At 50.9% G+C, this 22654-nt stretch overlaps 2 protein-coding genes and 6 non-coding genes across 10 annotated transcripts in view; all 8 read right to left on the reverse strand.

Annotated features, from left to right (window-relative positions):
* The window catches only part of dennd4c (DENN/MADD domain containing 4C), a 47225-nt gene extending 37281 nt beyond the window's left edge, over positions 1-9944 (reverse strand). The window contains 1 exon segment of the mRNA XM_060035624.1: positions 9707-9944. The gene's annotated coding sequence lies outside the window, so the exon portion shown is untranslated.
* An 856-nt stretch (positions 9945-10800) lies between these two features.
* haus6 (HAUS augmin-like complex, subunit 6) lies at positions 10801-20856 on the reverse strand. Of its 3 annotated transcripts, none has more exons than XM_060035558.1 (17): positions 20529-20856; positions 20278-20373; positions 19910-19985; positions 19670-19802; positions 19084-19228; positions 18326-18388; positions 18065-18122; positions 17476-17649; positions 16693-16892; positions 16208-16337; positions 15819-15927; positions 15681-15744; positions 15175-15228; positions 14080-14233; positions 12917-13012; positions 12660-12795; positions 10801-12051 (listed from the first exon to the last, which is right to left on the reverse strand). In XM_060035558.1, exons 1-17 carry the CDS (start codon positions 20639-20641, stop codon positions 11162-11164), a joined length of 2691 nt encoding a protein of 896 aa, XP_059891541.1. In that variant the 5' UTR covers positions 20642-20856; the 3' UTR covers positions 10801-11161. The 3 variants fall into 3 exon arrangements, with proteins under 3 accessions (XP_059891541.1, XP_059891540.1, XP_059891539.1); XM_060035557.1 differs by lacking the exon at positions 15175-15228 and adding an exon at positions 14680-14733 and having other exon boundaries at positions 19907-19985; positions 20529-20855; XM_060035556.1 differs by having other exon boundaries at positions 19907-19985; positions 20529-20855.
* On the reverse strand, positions 13186-13316 carry LOC132445838 (small Cajal body-specific RNA 8). Its single transcript, XR_009522724.1, has one exon. It is a non-coding gene; the product is annotated as a small Cajal body-specific RNA 8 (non-coding RNA).
* On the reverse strand, positions 13706-13836 carry LOC132445840 (small Cajal body-specific RNA 8). Its single transcript, XR_009522726.1, has one exon. It is a non-coding gene; the product is annotated as a small Cajal body-specific RNA 8 (non-coding RNA).
* LOC132445839 (small Cajal body-specific RNA 8) lies at positions 14448-14578 on the reverse strand. The gene has a single exon (XR_009522725.1). It is a non-coding gene; the product is annotated as a small Cajal body-specific RNA 8 (non-coding RNA).
* Positions 14943-15073, reverse strand: LOC132445842 (small Cajal body-specific RNA 8). The gene has a single exon (XR_009522728.1). It is a non-coding gene; the product is annotated as a small Cajal body-specific RNA 8 (non-coding RNA).
* On the reverse strand, positions 15465-15595 carry LOC132445837 (small Cajal body-specific RNA 8). Its single transcript, XR_009522723.1, has one exon. It is a non-coding gene; the product is annotated as a small Cajal body-specific RNA 8 (non-coding RNA).
* On the reverse strand, positions 16542-16672 carry LOC132445841 (small Cajal body-specific RNA 8). Its single transcript, XR_009522727.1, has one exon. It is a non-coding gene; the product is annotated as a small Cajal body-specific RNA 8 (non-coding RNA).
* Positions 20857-22654: the final 1798 nt, after the last annotated feature.

Consider the following 22654-nt stretch of genomic DNA (forward strand, 5'->3'; position numbering starts at 1 on the left):
AAAAAAGAAAAGGGAAAAAAAGTGTCAGACCCTCGGAATTTCTTTTGCCGGGGATTGGGAACGTGTCCGCCCCCGCCGTTGATCTGGAGAGACGGAGCTCTTAACTGCAGACCACAAAACCCAGAGAGATGGTTTCATTCGTCCAGTGAAATTTAATGAGTCAGAGATGCGTGTTTGCGACGGGGGACACGGTGGAACGGCGGTCCAGGCAACAGGTTCCCCTGTACCATGTGAGGATCAGGCCTAGTGAGGACAACCAGGCCTGCTCATGAACACCAGAGGAAAATAACGCTGGTGTATTTGCTTAATATAATAAATAAATAGATTTATTTATGTTTGTTGTTCTTTACCGTTATATTTGTAACGTGGGGTTTGCTGCTGCTGGAAGTGTAATTTCCTGAGGAAACCTTCCCGAGGGATTAATAAAGTTATTATCTATCTAAAAAACTTCACAATAATCTGCCCTTTAGTTCTGTTTCTGTTAACTGCAGTGTCATTCGAAAAGGCCAAAAGCAAACCCACACAACGGACAAAACAACGTCTTATTTTCAAAAGATAAGTACATTCAAAGAAAAGGCACAGTGAGCAAATAACTTGCAAAGACGTCCACATGCAAGTCTCAGAAAGGCCCACGAGGCCAACATTTCCCAGCGGTGAGTCAGCTGTGACTTGGAGCACTGGTTAAAGAGTTCAGGCGGTAGAATCACACACAGCGTCACACTGGACACCACATGTTCCTGCAAGACCTCCCTACCCAGCATCTGAATCCTCTCCTCGGTCCATGAAACCACCGGGCTGCACCAACAGACACCGCAGTAATGCATCACTGTGTTTACCTTTTAGTCGTGTGTGTGTGTGTGTGTGTGTGTGTGTGTGTGTGTGTGTGTGTGTGTGTGTGTGTGTGTGTGTGTGTGTGTGTGTCTCTCTCTCTCTCTCTCTCAATGCGTCATAGTTCACAATATGCTCTTAAAGCCGACTAGACAAAGGATCACTAAAGGCAGAGACCATTATCAGCCTAACGAGTTGAATATCAGGAGCCAGCCTGCAATTACCAAAGCAGATTATACCGGAGGAGCACAATGACTAATGTACGCTCACAGGAGATATAAAGTAAAAGTGGCCGAAATAATCAGAGGACAAAAGCCTGAGCTGGCATGGAGGCAGCGGATTGGACCAGACACCGACTGACCCACTTCCTGTTCGCGGCACGCTCACACACGCTCACACACACACACACGAGAGTCCGCCACGTAGATGAAAGTAAAAAAGACCGACCAACGCCACAAACGCGACCCGATGGCTTCCTCCTCGTGCAGGGGGGGGGGGGGGGGGGGAGACCGTAGACCTCTGCTACCTCTCTCTCTCTCTCTCTCTAACTCTACACAAAACACACACCAGGGAGAACGCATGTCTCACTTCATCTTCCCCCCCGGGCCGGTGGTGTTTTACTACGCTGTCCATCTCCTGCTCAGAGGCCTTGGTCTGGCCAGCAGGGACTCCCATCGCAGCGCACCCCTCACTGCTGAGCAGAAACACCAGGACCCGTTTGCACCGACGGTCATTTGATGGAAGAGGACTATAACGCCAATGCACAGGGGCCAAAAAACGGCAGTGCCCTCCACACACACACACACACACACACACACACACACACACACACACACACACACACACACACACACACACACACACACACACACACACACACACACACACACACACACACACACACACACACACACACACACACACACACACACCCCCCCCCCCCCCCCCCCCTATGGAAATCACAAGCTCCATATGAACACGCATCTTGAGAAAAAAGCGATTGTCATGAAAGCCATTCAAGTTATAAATAATAATTCATTTATTTTGAATAGCGCTTGCAGAGAAGGGGGGGCCCTCACTAACCACCACCATTAGGAAGTATACTTTACATTAATGACAAACAGCAATACATGTTTACAATGTCATATACGGTGAAGGAGGAAGTGAGAGAGGGGTTTGTGAGAATCAACATGCTCATTTGGTCTGAATCAAATCCCCCTGGTTTAGTTTCAGAAAGCAGAATAACTCCTCCTCCTCCTCCTCCTCCTCCTCCCCCAGAACCCTGGTGGACTCCCAGGGTGAAGGCCAAGGGTGAGATTCAAACGCTACAGTCGATTCTTCCATTACATTTTCCCCGACGCTCAAAAACAATGTGAGAGTTATCGCTTCCCTCGCGTGACGCATTTCCAAGTGAAACAGGAAGCCAGGGCTGCCATTTAACATTGGCGCGGACACGTTCATCCCTCAGAAATTGGTTTGAGACAGCGAATGGAGAGCATGCAGAGAAGAGGTGTTGGTTTGTAACGCATGCCCACACAGACAAATGTGTGAGGACCCAAACACTTGTCAACACATCCCTTTTGGTTTCACTGAGTCTGTTTTCTCCAAGTGCGAAAACACATTACCCCAGACAGGATCTGAGGTGGTAACTAAAGAATGCTTTGCATGCCGATGCCCAAACTAAACCATGGAGGGACATCATGTTTACATGGGACTGACAGTGCTGACTCAGTGTTTCCATCTCGTCGGTCCACCATTTCGAGAGAAAGGTTGCCATGTTTTGAATTTTTATTGAGTTTTAGCTGAAGGTTCCACTCAATTACAGCTGCCTGCACCCACTCAAGCCCACCCCAGCAGCTAAGTTGTGATAGGCGTGTGCATGTGGTTGTAGAATCATCTAGACTCTTGACAAAAATATGCTTCTGCATTCTTGCAGAACAGGACTACTTAATTCTCATCAGTGTACCGTCATCCATCCGATAGATTATTTGGAGCTTGAGCCAGTACTGGGATGTTTTCCTTTGAGAGGACCAGGTTGTTGTGAGGCCAGAGACTACATGAGTCCACTCAGACTCTCCACAGGCTTGGCACATTGTCAAATTGTGTCACAAAACATACAGTGTGCGACACAAAACAACAAGCCTGAAAACCGAACAAACTGCCAATCACACAACAAACTGCCAATCACACAACAAACTGCCAATCACACAACAAACTGCCAATCACACAACAAACAGCGTCCGATGCAACGCGGCCCGTCTGCACACACACACACACACACACACACACACACACACACACACACACACACACACACACACACACACACACACACACACACACACACACACACACACACACACACACTGTCTTCTCGCGTGGGTTCTTCCCCCGGAGTGCACCTTGCAGAGTTTCCTGCTACGCCCACCCAGGTGACAGAAAGGTCACGCTAAACATAATGAACGATATGCAGTGCTGGACTCATCTCGGATGTTGGAGCAACAAACACACTGCATCCAACCATGTGCATTCATATGACCCACAAAGAAATAGAAAGTGCATGTGGACATTGGGTTGTCGATTTAACAGTACACGTGTCTCCCTAGGTACAGACACAGTAACAGTAAACTATGTTACAGGGATTGTAACGACACACATTGCATCATGGGGATCCTTGTAGGCCCACTATCAACGCTGCATACAATAAGCAATTCAGCCTGATTTTATTGTAACCTCAAAAGGAGTTGTATATCGTACCATAGGACATCATAACTAGATAGCTGCTATAAAAATTCAATGCAATAAAACAACAGATTTCCCTTCTCCTCCAATGTGGGCCGCAGAGTCTTAGACGCTTGACAACCAGTCACTATTTACTTTACCCCCCCCCCCCCCCCCCATACAGAGCTGTATCTACGCATGTGGTTATGTGTGCCGAAACACGCAAGTACCCACATAGACCCACAACGTTTGTAACCCCCCCCCCCCTCCCTGTCCAGTCAACCAGCCAGCGCCATACAAACATCTCTTTGTGAGATGCACCATAGACCAACATTGAGGCTGTCATGACAACCGCGCCCCAACAATACCAGGTTTCACTTCAGGGCAGCGCCTCGTGTTACTATCACCCTGCAGATCAGACACGATGACGGCCGTGAATAGTGAGCGGGGAAACACTGGCGACGATTCACGTGGACGCTGCATGCAGCCGCGCTGCATGCAAACAGGAGCTGCAGGTCGGTGGGAGCATCTCGGACCAGGCTGGGCTGGACTTGTTGCGGCACGCAGAGAAAAACAAGATTCACCCACACAGCAGACTGGGGCGGCATGTGGCTCAGGAGGTAGAGCCGGTTGGTTGGTAACCGAAAGGTTGCCAGTTCGATCCCCGGCTCCTCCTAGCTGAGTGTGGAGGTGCAAGACGCCTCAACCCGACTGCTTCAGACGAGCTGGCAGTCGACTTGTGCGGCTGACTCCACCGTCGATGTGAATGTGTGTGTGAATGGGTGAATGTGTGTGTGAATGGGTGAATGTGTGTGTGAATGGGTGAATGATAGGCGATATTGTACAGTGCTTTGACCGGCTACTGGTTAGAAAAGTGCTGTATAAATGCAGTCCGTTAACCATTTACCCACAGGATATTCAAGTGGTAATAATAGCTGAATGCATTGGGATTACAACGTGTGAGGTTGTGCGGAGAAACAAGAACTCAAAGATAAAGGGTTTAATGTTCCGGGTGAGGAAATACGCTGAGCTGGATACACTGCCCGTAATCAACTTAAGGAGTAGTTTTGTAATTCAATCGTTTCAGAGGGAAGGAGAGTAACCAGTGCCTGCATGTTGTTGTATTTTTAGGGTTTTTCCACCCTGAGAAGAATGGTCTGGCACTGATAACACACACATTTTTTATTCATTCATAGATTACATCATCAGGTCAGATCTTAAGCTCTACAAAGTACTTTGCTAGAACTTCTCAGGTAAGGGTAGTAAAAATGTCAAAATGAAACCAGTTAAAAAGTTGCGAATAGATTGAAAAATAGTCCACTATGGAGCAGCTGCTTTGTGGGTTACAATGAGGGTGAAAATAAATGCTGAAACAAATAATTCCACAAAAAAACAAAGCAGAAAAGTACAACTGGAATTCTGTGGAGACCATCGAAGAAAAAGTCCAGAGTTGTTCGAAGTCAATGCGAAAACCGGACCGTCTCATTTCACTCCTGTAGCATCCTCAGGTTGTGGGCCTCGCTCTCTGGGCCTCGCTCTCTGGGCCTCGCTCTCTGGGCCTCGCTCTCTGGGCCTCGCTCTCTGGGCCTCGCTCTCTGGGCCTCGCTCTCTGGGCCTCGCACTCTGGGCCTCGCTCTCTACCCGACCCTGGAGTAGGCCTCTCACTCTCTAGGCCCCACTCTGCAGTAGGCCTCTTACTCTCTAGGACCCACTCTGCAGTAGGCCTCACACTCTCTAGGGCCCACTCTGCAGTAGGCCTCTTACTCTCTAGGGCCCACTCTGGTAGGCCCCACCCTGGAGTAGGCCCCATACTCTCTAGGGCCCACTCTGCAGTAGGCCTCACTCTCTAGGGCCCACTCTGCAGTAGGCCTCACACTCTCTAGGCCCAACTCCGTTAGCCTCCCTCTCTAGGCCCCACTCCGTTAGCCTCACTCTCTACGCCTCCCGCAGGCTCCCCTCCCACCCCTCCAGGCCGGTGGCTCCCCTCCCACCCCAGTCAGAGAACCAGTTTGTCCCCTGGTCCTGGTATCAGGTGTCTACTCCATTGTTTGGGCTCCGCGCTGCTCTACTGATCGGAAGGACAATACCGGCCTGTATTACACTGTATATTCTCCGAAGTTCACACATGTTAGGTGATATGACATATAAATCCCAGAATTAACTAAGCTAATGATGGTGATAACAGGATTAGCTAAAATAATGCCAATAACTGTGTGTGTGTGTGTGTGTGTGTGTGTGTGTGTGTGTGTGTGTGTTGAAGTCATGGCAAAGAGGTCGTGGGGGGGAGGGGCAGGCAGGGGTTGTCCCCAAATGTATCCTCGCTGTGACCTCATCGCTGCCGGGAGCACACACACACACAAACAGGGCATCTATTTATGTGAAAACCGGTGTGTGTGTGTGTGTGTGTGTGTGTGTGTGTGTGTGTGTGTGTGTGTGTGTGTGTGTGTGTGTGTGTGTGTGTGTGTGTGTGTGTGTGTGTGTGTGTCCTGTGATGACATGTGTGGGTGCATGCCCACGCATGTGCTGGACAATGGACGGCCCTGTCGTTCCTCCGCCTCTTACGACAGCAGAGATCCTCCACTCAGATCCACGTTACAACCCGGTCCTCAACCACCGCCATGGCGGTGTGTCTGACGACAGAGGAGGATAAACCGCGCTGCTCGGCCCTGATTGGACGCACAGCGGAGAGACCGAGCGGGAGCGAGGCGTGCTCACAGCACAGGGGTTGGAGAAGCCCGAGAGAAGTAGCCACCGGGCAGGGGCAGCGTCAGTGCGACCGCTTAATATTCCCTCTGACAGCCAGAGGCAAAGGGGAATAAACCGTTTCCAGGGTAACCGGCAGCCATTGCGTACATTTGCCCCCAAGGTTCGAACCGTGTTCGTACAGTTACCCGTAACGCTGCCAACAACACAGGCATGATGGGACGCGACAGGTCCGGAGACAGACAGTTTGTCCTGATTTGGCAATAAAATGTAAATAGAGTAGGACGATACGGTATAGGGTTTGAAGTGTGTGTGTGTGTGTGTGTGTGTGTGTGTGTGTGTGTGTGTGTGTGTGTGTGTGTGTGTGTGTGTGTGTGTGTGTGTGTGTGTGTGTGTGTGTGTGTGTGTGTGTGTGTGTGTGTGTGTGTGTGTGTGTGTGTGTGTGTGTGTGTGTGTGTGTGTCCCAGATGGCCGTGATAAACACACGGTGATGAAAGCGAGTCAAAAGCTTAGGATTGAGGACGGCCCCGACCTGACAGCAAACGACCCAGTTTGAACCGGAGGATTAAGGTTTCACCGGAACGACACGGTGCACCAGCGCTCAAGGAGGGTGTGAGGGAGGGCAGGTCTTTCGACCTGCCCTCCCTCACACCCTCCTTGAGCGCTGGGTCATGGAACCGGGGACTGAGTCAGGGTTCTCATACACACCAGACATGACGATGACAAAAAGAGAAAAACAGATGACAGCGTGGAAACATTATTCCCTCCCCTCACACTCGTTCATTCATTCATCCCAGACTGCTCAGTCTCACCGCTTCCTTGTTTTTCCCCGGCACAACAGTGCGGGCATTAAGGCCCAACAGGTGTGTTCTACGCAGGGCGAGGAACAGAACGTGTTTAGGATCAGGCAGACGTCACGTCAAAAGGAAGTGTGCCATGCGCTACGGGGAGAAGTGGGCAAGAGGAAACCTAGTGAGAGTGGAACGGGGAGTCACACACACACACACACACACACACACACACACACACACACACACACACACACACACACACACACACACACACACACACACACACACACACACACACACACACACACACACACACACACACACACACACACACACACCAGTTGGAAATAATTTGCATCAGCGGTGCCCCAGAAGGAGGGGGGCTGGGGGGGGGCTAGGCTAGGCTAGCTGGGGAGGGCAGAGGCTGAGCGCTAAAGCCCAAGCCGGCATCACAAGACCGGGGCCCACCTGCAGCGGGGAGGGACCCGCCGAAACAAATTCTTTCCGCGCCGAGGTGAAAGGGAGAGAGGGCAAACTCATTGCCCTCACTAACCGGCCGAGCCCATTACATTCCCCGCCGAAACACGACAGGAGCCGGACCGCCCACAGACACACTGCAAGGGCCCGTGTCGTGGTTCTACGGTGGGTAAGAGTTATCCCGGTTTCAGTGGGAGACGGTTGATGTGAAAGAGCCTGAAGGAGCAGGATAACAGGTCAGCAGACCCAAACAAAGAGGACGACGCAAACATGGTACAGCCCTGTTTGAATGATGTGGGGGGGGGGGGAACACCTGGTGGCCAATCCCAGCGCTGAGCAAACTCTTCCAGGTAAGAATCAGTCACAGTCTGCCCTCACGGCTCACTGCCTAACAAAGCAACGTTGGAGGAGGAGAGCATTGCACAGGCCTGAGTAATCATTTCCTACCATCAAGGGAAAATAAATGTATGTTGCCCCGACGATTCCCGTCCACTTCTTCGTCAGAGACGTCTACTGCTTGTATTCACGTGCCGGGAAACGCTTAAATCATCAGGGAAAAGTCACTGAACTCTCATTCGAAAGGCAACCAACCAACTTTATCATTCATTAACTACCCACGCGACACATCAAAGCAAGCAGGCCTATGCACTCTTTTTTTCTGCTTCAGTCCAAACACACATCAATTGTGAAGACGCATGACTGACAGCCATGCAGTCTATCAAGTTTATTCTGGTCCCAGAGAGAAAATGCTCTATACAGCTGGGGGAAATAAAGTCAATTTTCCAAGCCTGCTGCCATTACTGCCTGTCCACTTCCTTATTCTCTGGGTCACCTGACAGGACCTCTGGGAGGGAAGAGAGTAGCGGCGGTGTCAAAGTACAACTCCAGCACTGAAGTCTTCAGGTCACCTTGACCTTTCCTTTTACCTCAAATCAAAAGGCGAGGAGTGGGTGGTCCACCTACACTTCTAAAGTAGGCTAAAAGCATGACACACACACACACACACACACACACACACACACACACACACACACACACACACACACACACACACACACACACACACACACACACACACACACACACACACACACACACTTCTGATGTGTATAATTCAAATTGATTGCGCAACAGGTATTTCCACACACATCCATTCAGGGTTAGGCATCACGTGCATGCGCACGTGGCGGAGATGTTCGTTTTTGCCTGGTACGTCGCTGCAGAACAGGGAAGGAAGGGTTGTGTTCTAGCTTTCCTTATGCACAGCTGGCTATAGGAAGTCTTATATAGTTATGTGCATGTGTTAAGCAATACCTTGACGTCAACGTTCACCAACCAAAGACTAATCTATAGACATCTGCAGAGCATGGGTTCGGTCAAACGCCAACTGCCACATACATAAAAGCATTATATGAATCACCATAAAGTCAAAGTTTGTGGATTTCCCATGAGTAACTCATCCTACCCCCGCATGTATGGAATTATCAAAGGTTTTGTTTTCAAAGGAAACCCACATAGGACTGTTTTAAAGTGCATCATCAGAACAACAACAGCTATTATTAAATCATGCAACTGAGCGATCTACCCAAATGTTGTTCAAAACTCAAAAGCTGCTTGCAACAATCAACAAGTATCTTATACACACACACACACACACACACACACACACACACACACACACACACACACACACACACACACACACACACACACACACACACACACACACACACACACACACCTCTCCGAGGTGGCACCTGCCGGGTTTGATAAGGAACATGAGTACCCATTATCTTGATATGGGGGGGGGGGGGGGTTGGGGTCGGTTAGGAGTGGGGAGGAGTAGGGTCGTTAGTATTGTGTTCCCCAACTTATGCACCCTCCTCCACAACGAAAGTGGGTCAACTTTATTTCACACAGATAGCAACGGGGGGAAACACCCCTGGTTGGGGAAAAGGACCTGCAGCCGGGATGTGGAGGATCACAGCGTTATACTGTTCACCCAACACACAGGAAGATGAAGACCACCTCACACAACCAGTCAGTAGTGAAAGAAGTTTGAGTTCAACAAAGAAGCAGACAAAGTTAGCCCTTATTTAAACAAGAGTATACCTTCTGTTCTGTTGTTGTTATATCAAACTAGCAGGCTTTTAACCCACATTACTGAACACAAGGCGGGTACTCACCAGCTGTTCAGAGCGCTGACATGAAGAAGACACTTTGTTGCTGTTCCACCTTCACTTGTATCCCCTTGTTGGTATCGCCCGACGGGGGGCTGCTCTAAGACACCCCCGACCTTCTTTTAGCGCAAAACAGATAAAGCCAATGTGCAACGCGACACTTTCATGTGAAGTTGTCGGTCGAAGCGGGCGCCATGTTGGTGTTTGGGGCTGATAGTTTTCTTCTTCCGTGCGTAGTTCGCTCTGTGGAGGCGTGGCTCCGGGCGCAGTGGAGCCGCCCAGAGGCGTGGCCATTGTGGCTTCAGGCGCAGTGAACCCGCCCAGAGGCGTGGCTCCAGGCGCAGTGGATTCGCACAGAGGGGTGGCTCCCGCTTCTCTGACATTAGGCCCTGCCCCATGGTCCCCATGCCCACCCCCCGAGCCTTTAGAGAAAACACGCTTCTAGCGCCCCCCATCTTCATATTAATTAGTTTAAATATATGCATTTTATTGACACATTAAATGTTTTCTTTACATAGGTGTCCCTTGCTTTTATGCATGAATGACATGACGCTATAACAGCTCACTGTTTGCATGCGATTAATAAACAGTGAAAGTGTGCAAAATTGGCACAGTGCCTTAAAAGTGTTCTATAAAGTTAGTGTATGCCATGTTCAGATCAGCATGCTGTATCGCAAGCCTGGCAAACTATCCTAGTGTACTTGTCATAGCCACACTACACAACTAACACATGGGTGTGAGTCTAGACTCTGCAATTTATACTATTGATACCATTTGTCCTATTTACTTTAGCATTTGTTTTTCTTAGTATCTTTATTGTATTGCGTTATATCCTGTGGCTTTCACTGCAAAGGAAATTCCACCGGGGATTACGTTTTATTTTTCAACCATTGTGAACGTCTGGATGGGCCAGTCGTTCCTCTGGAAGGATGATTTAGATTAATATGGTTTCTCAAAACATTAGGGTACAACCTATTTCCTCAGCAGATCTGCTATTCATCAGCACATAGCAGGTTGAGTGGGACTTTAATGACAAAATGGATTTTAGTTTGGCAATCAGATGTGTTAAAGACACCATTTACATGATCAGCCACCAAAAGGCTACTCAAGAAGTTTATTTATTAAATGTGAAACAGAAGACGTACAGAAGCTAATGCGTTACAACAGCCAATGTCACTAAGCTCATGTCATCACTCTAGTATCAATACCAAGCCTATGTATTAAAAATGAATCTATTTAAATTCTGCAGGTGAGCCAGAATTTAAACAATTAAGCAATGCGAAGCAAAGAACTTCAAGTGGTTCATACCTCCCTTCCATTTTAAATAATATTTAAACGTCCTAAAGACATGTTAGTTATACATCTATATACACAAAGCGATGCATCTGCTGCAGATGGCACAATTAAGACAAAGTCAGTTAAGACGAAGACATCCAACGTCTTCAGTGGTCCTCCCCCCCACTAGAGGTCATCCATGGGGGAGAAGGTCACCAGCTGGGGCAGGCTGTGCTCCCGTCGGGGCGGGGTCAGGCTGTCCAGCTCCTCCAGATCCAGCAGGAGGACCGAGTCCGACGCCGGGGTGGGGGCCTCCCCCCGGACCGAGGGGCAGAGCGGCGTCCCCGTCCCCGACCCCAGGTAGGACGCCTCGTCGTTGCTGAGGTCCAGGAGGGAGGTGGGCCGGCCGGTCGCCGGGGGCGACAGGAGGAGCAGGTCCCCGTCTCCGTCCTCGTCGCTGCCCGCCATGTCCGGCAGCATCTCGTCGAGCAGGCTGTAGGGGACTTCACCGCCGCCGCCGCCCAGCTGGGGGTACCCCTCCGTGTCGGGGAAGCCCCAGGCCGGGGGCGACCCCCGGGAGGTCCTCCACAGGGCGGAGCCGGAGTGAAGCGCGCTGCCGCTACGGCTCACGCCGTGGGGTCCCTCCGTGGCGGGGGAGCCCTCCGTGGCGGGGGAGCCGTCGCTGTAGGGGGGACACGCTGTTCCAGGGAACCCCTCCATGTCGGGGATCAAGTCCATGTCCGGGAGGCCCTCCAAGTGGGGGAACCCCTCCATGTGGGGGATGACCTCTGTGTCGGGGGAGCCCCAGGCGGGGTGATGCTGCTGGGGGGTGAGGCAGGGGGTGAGGCAGGGGGTGAGGCAGGGGGTGAGGCAGGCGTCGGCGGCAGTGGGCGTGGCTCCACCGGGCGTGGCGTGTAACGAGAAGGTTAGGGGCCCCCTGGGGGTGCCGTAGGACTGGTCCCACGGGGCCCGCTGCGCGGCGATGTCGTCACCGTCGGACGCGGGCGACCGGTTGGAACCGGTTTGGACTTTGCATTCCTCGACCGCCTTACGCCAGGAACTCTTCACGTCCGAAACTGGGAGCAAAGAAAAAAAACGGTTTTATTTTCCTTGATGGCAAAATAAAAAAGGGAGTACTAGACGAGCGTATAATTACGATTCCCCGCATAATATCCCACTAATGATGGAGAAGTGATTCCGCCAGCGCCTTCCAAAGCTCTGACCTCGTCTTATGGAGAAGACGCTGAGCCATCACGATGCACTGGGAACCTCAAGCATTCTGGGGGGGGGGGAACCTACTCAAGCCCTCAGGGGGGGGGGAACCTACTCAAGCCCTCAGGGGGGGGGGGAACCTACTCAAGCCCTCAGGGGGGGGGGGAACCTACTCAAGCCCTCAGGGGGGGGGGGAACCTACTCAAGCCCTCAGGGGGGGGGAACCTACTCAAGCTCTCGGGGGGGGGGGGAACCTACTCAAGCTCTCGGGGGGGGGGGAACCTACTCAAGCTCTCGGGGGGGGGGGGAACCTACTCAAGCTCTCGGGGGGGGGGGAACCTACTCAAGCTCTCGGGGGGGGGGGGGGAACCTACTCAAGCTCTCGGGGGGGGGGGGGGGGGAACCTACTCAAGCTCTCGGGGGGGGGGGGGAACCTACTTAAGCTCTCGGGGGGGGGGGGGGGGGAACCTACTCAAGCTCTCGGGGGTGCGGTGCAGCTGCTTCCTGGTGGAGAAGGGGTCGGCCCCCAGATTGCAGAGCAGATCCCCCAGACCCAAACCCCTCCTCCTGCCCTCCATGGGACTGGTCGCAGTGATGGCCTCCGCAAACTAAAAAATAAATAAAAAATAAACACAAATAATAGCTTCACAAATACGCAGGGAAAGAAAGAGTCAAGTTCCAGTTCTCCAATCTCTTGTTCCGACAGAGGGGGAAAGCTGAGCGTGGTACCTGGCTCGCCAAGTTGTCACACTCCCAGGCCAATATGTTGGCCTTGTTCCTGGTGGGAGCCGCCCGACCGCCGGAGAGGGTCCTCCTGTCCCTGGCCTACATGGGGAACGGAAAGAAACCATTCTTTCACGTGGGAAACTTAAAACCTCGGCTGACCTCGATTCCGAACGCCCGTCCTCACGTTCCCATCGTGGGCAGCGAGACGACGGCCAACGAGCTGGCGTGGTGAAAAAAAATAAATAAAAAAAGCGATTGTGAGGCGGCACAAGGCGTGTCTGCTCCGTATCTGTCCGCTGTGATTTCTCTCAGGTCACCTCGGTCATCAGAGAGCAGGGCTGCTCTAGGGAGGACTAGAGACGGGCAGAGCACCGACCAGCCCTGCCCGGGTATCCGCCTCCCTCTCCGTCTGTCATACAGCTGCAACTCATTAAAGAACCAAAACGACCCCGTCCGATAGGGCCAGCGTCCTGAGCCGTGCTACAGACAAAGGGTTCCTCACCTGCTCCGGCGAGCGCTCTGAACCTCTTGGATCTCCTCGGAGATCTTCTGCCTGAAGACAAACAGAACTTTTAATGGAACTTCTCAATCGATTAAGCAATTTGCTAAGCAAAAAAAAAAAAACTTAAAATAGATCAATACGTCCCAAAATTTATTTTAAGATAAGCTAAAAGCCAGTAGTTCACTAAAAACAAGTTAATCTATGTTACACACAAACAACGCTCATCCCTTCCAATAGGACATGACGCGCTCCTAAACAGAGCACACGATTGGTCGGTTTAAAGAAACGGGGCGTGTCCGCTCCGTATCTGTCCGCTGTGATTTCTCTCAGGTCACCTCGGTCATCAGAGAGCAGGGCTGCTCTAGGGAGGACTAGTGACGGGCAGAGCACCGACCAGCCCTGCCCGGGTATCCGCCTCCCTCTGTGCGGTACGGTCGACCCAAACTACAAAGCTGAACTACACCGTGACAGGGCAGATGTCCTGAACCGCCAAGGGCCCAAAATGTAATATTGCCAACGTTTGTGGTGAAGGCACCTTCCCCGCAACATTTACAATAGCATAATGAGACTTTAGTCGTGTTATTTACGACTTACTTTAATCATAGTACATTAACAAATAAAAACAGACCATGCACACCAAGGGCATGCATCTGAAGGTACCCACCTGTCGCTCTGGTGGCGGTGGGCTGGGGGACCGAGCCCTGGGGGGAGAGGAGAGAGTGTGCAGCAGATCCGCGAGTGACGAGTTGGGACAGTAGGACGGGGCGACGGCTCCAGGGCTCTCGACCGTCACGAGGGGGGCCGGGCGGACGGAGCCCCTGAAAGAGACGGGGTCACAGGGTCAGGGCCACGCGACACTCATAAAGCTGCTGGACGACGGCAACGTTTTACATAAAAACACAACTATATTTAGTTACATTTATTAAAAACAGGTTTCTGTATTACACACTGACAGCGTCGGTCCCTTTCAATAGTACTAGGACAGGATGTGCTTCTATGAGAGCACACGATTGGTCGGTTTAAAGAAACGGGGCGTGTCCGCTCCGTATCTGTCCGCTGTGATTTCTCTCAGGTCACCTCGGTCATCAGAGAGCAGGGCTGCTCTAGGGAGGACTAGTGACGGGCAGAGCACCGACCAGCCCTGCCCGGGTATCTGCCTCCCTCTCCGTCTGTCATACAGCTGCAACTCATTAAAGAACCAAAACGACCCCGTCCGATGGGGCCAGCGTCCTGAGCCGTGCTACAAAGACAAAGGGCTCCTCACCTGCTCCGGCGAGCGCTCTGAACCTCTTGGATCTCCTCCTTGGAGATCTTCTGCCTGAAGACAAACAGAACTTTTAATGGGACTTCTCAATCGTTGAAGCAATTTGCTACACAAAAAAAATACACTTAAAATGTATTGTAAGATAAGCTAAAAGCCAGTCATTCACTAAAAACAAGTTAATCTATGTTACACACAAACAACGCTCAATAGGACATGACCCGCTCCTAAACAGAGCACACGATTGGTCGGTTTAAAGAAACAAGGCGTGTCCGCTCCGTATCTGTCCGCTGTGATTTCTCTCAGGTCACCTCGGTCATCAGAGAGCAGGGCTGCTCTAGGGAGGACTAGTGACGGGCAGAGCACCGACCAGCCCTGCCCGGGTATCCGTCTCCCTCTCCGTCTGTCATACAGCTGCAACTCATTAAAGAACCAAAACGACCCCGTCCGATAGGGCCAGCGTCCTGAGCCGTGCTACAAAGACAAAGGGTTCCTCACCTGCTCCGGCGAGCGCTCTGAACCTCTTGGATCTCCTCCTTGGAGATCTTCTGCCTAAAGACAAACAGAACTTTGAATGGAACTTCTCAAACAATGAAGCAATTTGCTACGCAAAAAAATACACTTAAAATAGAGCAGTTTGTCCCAAAATGTATTATAAGATAAGCTAAAAGCCAGTCAGTCATTAAAACATGTTAATCTATGATACACACAAACAACGCTCATCCCTTCCAATAGGACATGACGCGCTCCTAAACAGAGCACACGATTGGTCGGTTTAAAGAAACGGGGCGTGTCTGCTCCGTATCTGTCCGCTGTGATTTCTCTCAGGTCACCTCGGTCATCAGAGAGCAGGGCTGCTCTAGGGAGGACTAGTGACGGGCAGAGCACCGACCAGCCCTGCCCGGGTATCCGCCTCCCTCCGTACCAAATCAATAAAGCGAAACTACCCCGGCCGATGGAGCGAACGTCCCGTCAGCGCGCTGCCAAGCCGAAGGGTTCATTACCTGCTCAACTCAGGACTGCTGTCGCCAGACTCCCCCTGGGAGTCGGCCCGGGCCGGCTCCTCTTCTGAAACAAAGGGACGGGTGAGGTGGAGCACATGAAGGGTACAGGACAGGAAGGAGCTTCGGCCGCCTGCTCACCGTGGGGGGACTCCGCGGGCAGCTCGGCAGCGTAGCGGGAGAACACCCTGGAGCTGGCTGCCGCCGGGGCGAAGGACAGCGGGGCCATGGGGGAGAGGAAGCACAGCGCCTGCAGGGCCGACGCCACACGGTCAGCCTACCTTCCGCTCAGAGCGTTACGCCGTGACCCAAAGCACTCCAGTGAAGGGTACTGCTGACGAGGCCCGGCCGCTTTCAAATTGATAGCCGTCCAGCGAGGTCGCACAGACGCAGTTTGACAACCGTTTGTCGGTCGGAGAAAGGTTTATGTTGAACCCACGCGTACACATCTAAATCATTTCATAGTAAAATAAACAACATCCAGCCCCCGAGCCAACCCGGGTATAGAGCCGGCGAGCTCGTCTACTCACAGGATCGTCTGAGAGGAAGGAGGCCAGCGGTTTGTCCCGTAGGGCGTCCCTCCACCGCCTCTCCCAGGCCAGCTCCAACCTCCGGGAGGCGTTCCGGACCTCTGGGATCTCCTCCTTGGAGATCTTCTGTCTGAAGGCCGACCGACAGCGCCCGTTAGTTGTTAAAGCAATTCACTACACAAAATACATTAAAAAAACACAACAGCTTCCCCACAGTTCCCAAAATGTATTTATATGATAACTATTAAAAAGTTAAATCGATATTTTATAGACAACGACCCTTTCAATAGCACTCCTAAAGAGAGCACACGATTGGTCGGTTTAAAGAAACAAGGCGTGTCCGCTCCGTATCTGTCCGCTGTGATTTCTCTCAGGTCACCTCGGTCATCAGAGAGCAGGGCTGCTCTAGGGAGGACTAGAGACGGGCAGAGCACCGACCAGCCCTGCCCGGGTATCCGCCTCCCTCCGTGCGGTCACAGACTCACCTGAGGACCTTCAGCTCCTCCAGCACGCGGCCCACCTGACCGCTCTTGGTCTGCAGCTCCTGGAGGCGGAGCAGGGCCAGGGGGGCGGGGCCTGCCACCACGCCCCTCTCCTCCCGGAGCAGCAGCAGGGCGTGGTTCAGCAGCTCCAGCGCGCTCAGCGGGTTCAGCTGGCCCGCCTCGTACACGTTGCCCGAGCTCAGCTGCAGAACACGGACGTGGCGGTCGTCATCAGAGGGCAGTGCCACCGGTCAGTTCAATTCAGTAGAGACTTTATTGTCATTGCACATGTCACAAGTACAGAGCAACGAAATGACCAGTTAGATCCCGTCACAGAGGAGTCACCGAAAGACCAACAGGTGGCTTATTATGGGTCTGCTGCCCTTAGGACCCAGGACATGGTGGTAGCCTCATCTTCACTGGGTCTGTTCGCCTCTGTGAAGAGGGTAACCCTAATGCATCATGGGTCCACTTGTTCACCATACTCCGTTATTTTGTGATGCCGAGAGAAAGTTGTAGGTAATATCCGAATCAACAGACAATTTTTGCTTGAGAAACGCTGTTGGCAGTTTTACACAATAAGGTCTCCCCGTAAAGTAATCTCACGATTTACAACACCAAAGACAACCAAACCACCATCAATATATTCGGTTCCTCTGCGCCCCAGCATAAACGCAGGCGACCACTGGGATGTGTTCACGACGTAAAGAGCCCAATTTACGTCCTTTAGCTTCGTGGTACGGCGCCCAGCGCAGGCTCAACCTGTCGGGGTGGTCTGGTTCCCACCTGCTGCGGGAGCTGCTCGATCTTCTCCAGGAGCAACCGGGGGATTCTGAGGGAAAGGGCGTCCCCGTCCAGGACGTACTGGTCCGCGTCGGGCCTCAGCACGCAGGCCACCCCCTGCCGCACCTCCCGGAGCGCCGACAGCATGTCGTCGACGGCCGCCCACAGGGAGCGCACCTTAGGAAACCCAGAACGGAGCGCGGCGTCACAACGTGATGCATGAAGGAGCGAGCCTGGGTATACCCAGAATGCCTTGCGGGCGATTTCAAATGCTAGAAAATGAATGCGTCGTTCCCAGACCTCATTTCAATGTAGATTGAGATGAGGTCTGGCGCATTGGTCATAATAATCACGATTGGATTATTTCCCCAAATCGTTCAGCCCTACCGTTACGTGATACATGAAGGAGCTGTATTAACAGGGAAGGCCTGTCCCCCACCCTCCCCTTACACACAGATCAGTAATCAAGGAGATATCTTGATAAACATGGATACATTGATATATTGTCAAAATAGCGGTGCATTGATACAATAATGAAGATAAAGTAATTAAAAGAAAAATCTCGAGACCACCGGGAGCACACAGAACATACCTTGAGGAGCTTTTGAGCCGAAGCCTCCCCTTCCATGTACGAATCATTTTCTTGACGTCTAGAAGGGGAAGAAGAGGTAGAGTGACTCTCCGCACAGCACGATAATGGGGCCAAAAACAGGTGCATTGCATTCGGTTAATTAGGGCTCTGCGCCTTCCGGAGGCCCTAATTAAGGTCATGAGACACACCTGTGATCGCCCCTACTGGTACCACCACTACTGTGAAACAGGACTTTATGTCGTGAAAGCGTGTCACACATACTTGAGCAGATTGTCATACTTGGCTCCCTCTGCCCGGATGTCTTGAATGGACTGACCCAGGGTCCTTCATAAGGGGAACACAAAAGGATATCCAGGCTGAGCACACAAAAGAAGATCTTGGCACAAAAACCGATCAAATCCCTCAAAGAGAAGCCAAATAACTTAGGAAGCACGCGAGCTCTGGCCTCACGACACAAACCTGTTGACTGCAGCACTGTATCTGAGCAGAGTGTCTCGGCATGCCCAGCTGGCTCTTAAATGAGCCGACAGGTGTGTCCACTAACGAAATGGGCCAGCCGTCAATCATTGTAGAAGACGTTAACGTCCAATCACAGTGAGGTTTTCATTTTTAGAGGCAAACCGAAGCCCTGTGACCCGCCTTTTTAAAACTCTTCCAGGTTGTTTGCATCAATGCTTAATCAGCCAGTCACAGGGTAGCCCTTTCGGCCAATCAGACGTTAGCAGTGTGGTTTGTTTAGTACTTTAAAGGTGACCTACATTTTTGTTTAGCAGACGCTTTTATCCAAAGAGTCTTACAATTTGGACATTTGTTACACAAAAGAGAAACAACAATATATCTCTTTCGGTACAGTAAGAATATTCATAGAAGTGCCAAGCACTAACTATCACTAGGGATGCACCGATCCGATATTTGTATCGGTATCGGTACCGATATTGAAGACATTTCTAGATCGGGTATCGGTGACAAATGGGCCGATCCATATTTAAAAAAAAAAAAAGCTGCCTCCCTGTACTCACTGGGCGCGTCTCCGGTCCTCCTGCAGCAGGCGGTCCTGGGCCTGGGCCGACTGGAGGAGCCTGGCTTTGGTCAGCCTCAGTCTCTTCATGGCGATGTCCACGGTGGAGGCGGGCACGGCGGCTTCCTCAGGGGCCCACCGGCCGTCTAATGGAAACGGAACAGGACAGCAATGGTCATGTACATTGGCTATGGACAAATACATCCAACTACACATCGGGTGGCAGTAGCTCAGGAGGGAGAGCGGGTTGGCTGGTAACTAGAAGGTTGCTCGTTCGATCCCTCTCAAAGCAGAGTATTGAGGTGTCCCTGAGCGAGGCACCTCACCCTGACTGCTCCTGACGAGCCGGCTGTCGCCCAGCGTGGTCGACTCCGCCGTCGGTGTGAATGTGTGAATGAATAGTTGCAAGATACTTTGGATAAAAGTGTCAGTAAAAATCGACGAAATGTGCACAGAATTTTAGATCAGTATAATTTGAAAGAGCAGTATTTACACATGGAGGAAACTTAAACATTAAAAATGTATGACATCTAAGAACAATACACAAATAGGAACTAGGGGCATATATTAATCTGTACAAATCTTACCCGTGGTAAATGTTTTCATCTCCTGCAGCATGACATGTTTTGCCAGGTGAAGCATCACCGCGATAAACTTGGGCCCCCCCGGTGACAGGAACAGAGACGCCAACACTTTAGGGGCGGATCTGCTGTTCTCATCCTGGCAGGGAGAGGAGGACAAAGCCAGCGTGACAACATGCTTCACAACGAACCGTCCGTTTCACACGCATTGACCCATGAGTACATTCTGAATTCAGCTCTTACCACGATGTCTTTAAGCCAGGCGAGTGTGATTTTCCTGAACTCAGTGTCTGCTTTGCGGTCTAACACAGGCCAGCAGTACCTACACAACAGACAACCGCTATTTGAGTTAAATATGGACAAAAGGCTTAATACATAGGAGTAGAATATGGACAACAGACTTCATACATGTGAACTGAATATGGACAACATACTTATTACATGAGAGTTGAATATGGACAACACACTTACTACATGCGATTTGAATATAGATAACATACTTAATACATGCGAGTTGAATATGGACAACAGACTTATAACATGGGAGTTGAATATGGACAACACACTTCATACATACGAGTTAAACATTGACAACAGTCAATGTAGATACTGACCTGTACGCCTCACTGAAGCGAGTGGGGTCCAGTTTATCCAACAGGAAATGGACCACAATGTAAAAGGCGTCTTTGTTGGGTTTGTCAAACATGTGCCTGTGGACAAGTAGAACAATGTATGCGGAATTGAACCATCAGCTGTGCAAGGAGAGCGATGTTTAGGGGGGTAAAAGACAGCTGAACAGCAGCTTCTCCCAGTCCCAGGTTGATGTTCAGAAAAGGTTTGACAAAAATAAACAGCAGCAACTTACACTCCCAGGTTGATGTACTTGACATTGGTCTTGCCCACCAGGTTGGAGATCTCGGCCTCGGGGGTGAAGCCCAGACTAAGAAGGGAACACCAGAGGTATCGCGGGCTCGCCATTCTCCCTTATAGGCGAGTTGTGGTCCGTAGTTCTAAACACGATCGCGGTCGAGTTAGGTTTAAATATTAATGTGGTTTAAAGGTTAGTGTTGAACCCATAGGTACTTTCTAATCAGTTAAATGATTCATTAAACTCGTGATAATAACATAAACAACATCCCGCTACGACCCGACCCAACCCGGGTACAGCCGCCAATTTATTTTAACAAAGGCGGATGTTGTATGACGCACGTCCAGTAACTGGGTGGACTCTTACCGTTTGTTTTGTTTGAAAATAAAATTAGATTTTACTTTTTATAACATCAAATATGTTTTTTGTATGCATTTATAGATATATCAGTATAATAATATATAATAGTAAAAACTGTTTTATTCAATCGTTAGTTCTGCCGATATCCCCCCCAAAGAAACAGCGCCCCAAGTGTTCAAAAGCAGTACGCACGTTTACCAGAAGAGCCGTTGCGTTCCTATGGTTACATCACGTTCCTATGGTTACGGCTCTGTGATGGAGCTTGTGTGTTGTGTGGTTCTGTCTCCATCTTCAGTGTTATTGTTAGTTTTGTCTGTGGGGTCGCTTATTGGAATCAGGCTGACTATACTGAGAAATGCAATGCTGTTAACCATTTTCAGGAATTCAAGCATGAAAGGGTGTTATAATGTCATTGATGTCATTGATTTCCCCATCTCCGACCACAAAGCTGTACTTTTTGACATTCATACCCAACTACACAAAACCAAGGAACAACGGACCATCTCCTTCAGAAACATCAAACTTATCAACACCACAGACCTCTCCACCATGATCAGCTCCTACCCCAACCCTCCCCCAGCTTCCTCCCTGACTGACCTGGTGACTCACTACAATAACTGCCTCTCCTCCTCCCTCACCACCCTGGCCCCCCTGAAAACCCGCTCAGTCTCATTCACCCACACTGCTCCCTGGTTCACTCCTCATCTGCGCCAGCTCAAAGCCACTGGTCGTCGACTGGAGCGACTCTACAATAAGACTCAACTCACTGTACACCGCCAAATGTATTCGGACCACCTCCATCACTACAAGAATGCCCTCACCACTGCCAAAACCTCATACTACTCCAACCTCATCAACACTGGTACAGGCAACAGCAGAGTCCTCTTCTCAACAGTCAACCACTTACTTCAGCCTCCTAAATCTCTCCCTCCAGATATTTCCACCACCCAATGCACTGCGTTCCTTGACTTCTTCAGCTCTAAAATCAACACCATTCACCAACAACTGGCCTCATCTCGCACCCCCTCTGATGACCCACCCTGGATGATCACCTCTGGCCAACCACTCATCAGCCTCTCTGACTTCACCCTAGTAACAGAACAGACCGTTTCAGAACTCATCCGCAAAGCCAAAACCACCACCTGTCAGCTCGATCCTCTTCCCACCTCCCTTGTCAAAGCATGTCTTCCGTCCATCTCCCCCATGATCACCAACATAATTAACTCCTCCCTCACTACTGGTACTGTACCCCCCACTCTCAAGCTGGCTGCCATCACTCCCATCCTGAAAAAACCTGGTGCTGACCCAACTGACCTTAACCATTACCGGCCCATCTCCAATCTCCCTTTCATCTCCAAAACACTTGAAAGGGTGGTTGCCGCACAACTACAGTCCCACCTCGACATTAACAATCTCCATGAACCGTTCCAATCTGGCTTCCGTCCAAAACACAGCACTGAAACAGCCCTAGTCAAAATCACCAACGACCTCCTCCTTGCAGCCGACTCTGGATTACTCACCATTCTCATCCTCCTCGATCTCAGCGCAGCATTCGACACCATCTCCCACCCTCTGCTCCTTGACCGCCTAGCTGGTATTGGGATCACTGGTGCTGCACTCTCCTGGTTTACATCCTACCTCACCGGCCGTCAACAATTTGTTCAACTAAGCAACCACAAGTCTGGGTGTTCAGGTGTCTCACTGGGTGTCCCCCAGGGGTCAGTCTTGGGTCCACTCCTCTTCACCATTTACCTCCTCCCGCT

The sequence above is a fragment of the Gadus macrocephalus genome, chromosome 17, assembly GCF_031168955.1.
Source record: "Gadus macrocephalus chromosome 17, ASM3116895v1".
Classification (NCBI taxonomy): Eukaryota; Metazoa; Chordata; class Actinopteri; order Gadiformes; family Gadidae; genus Gadus; species Gadus macrocephalus.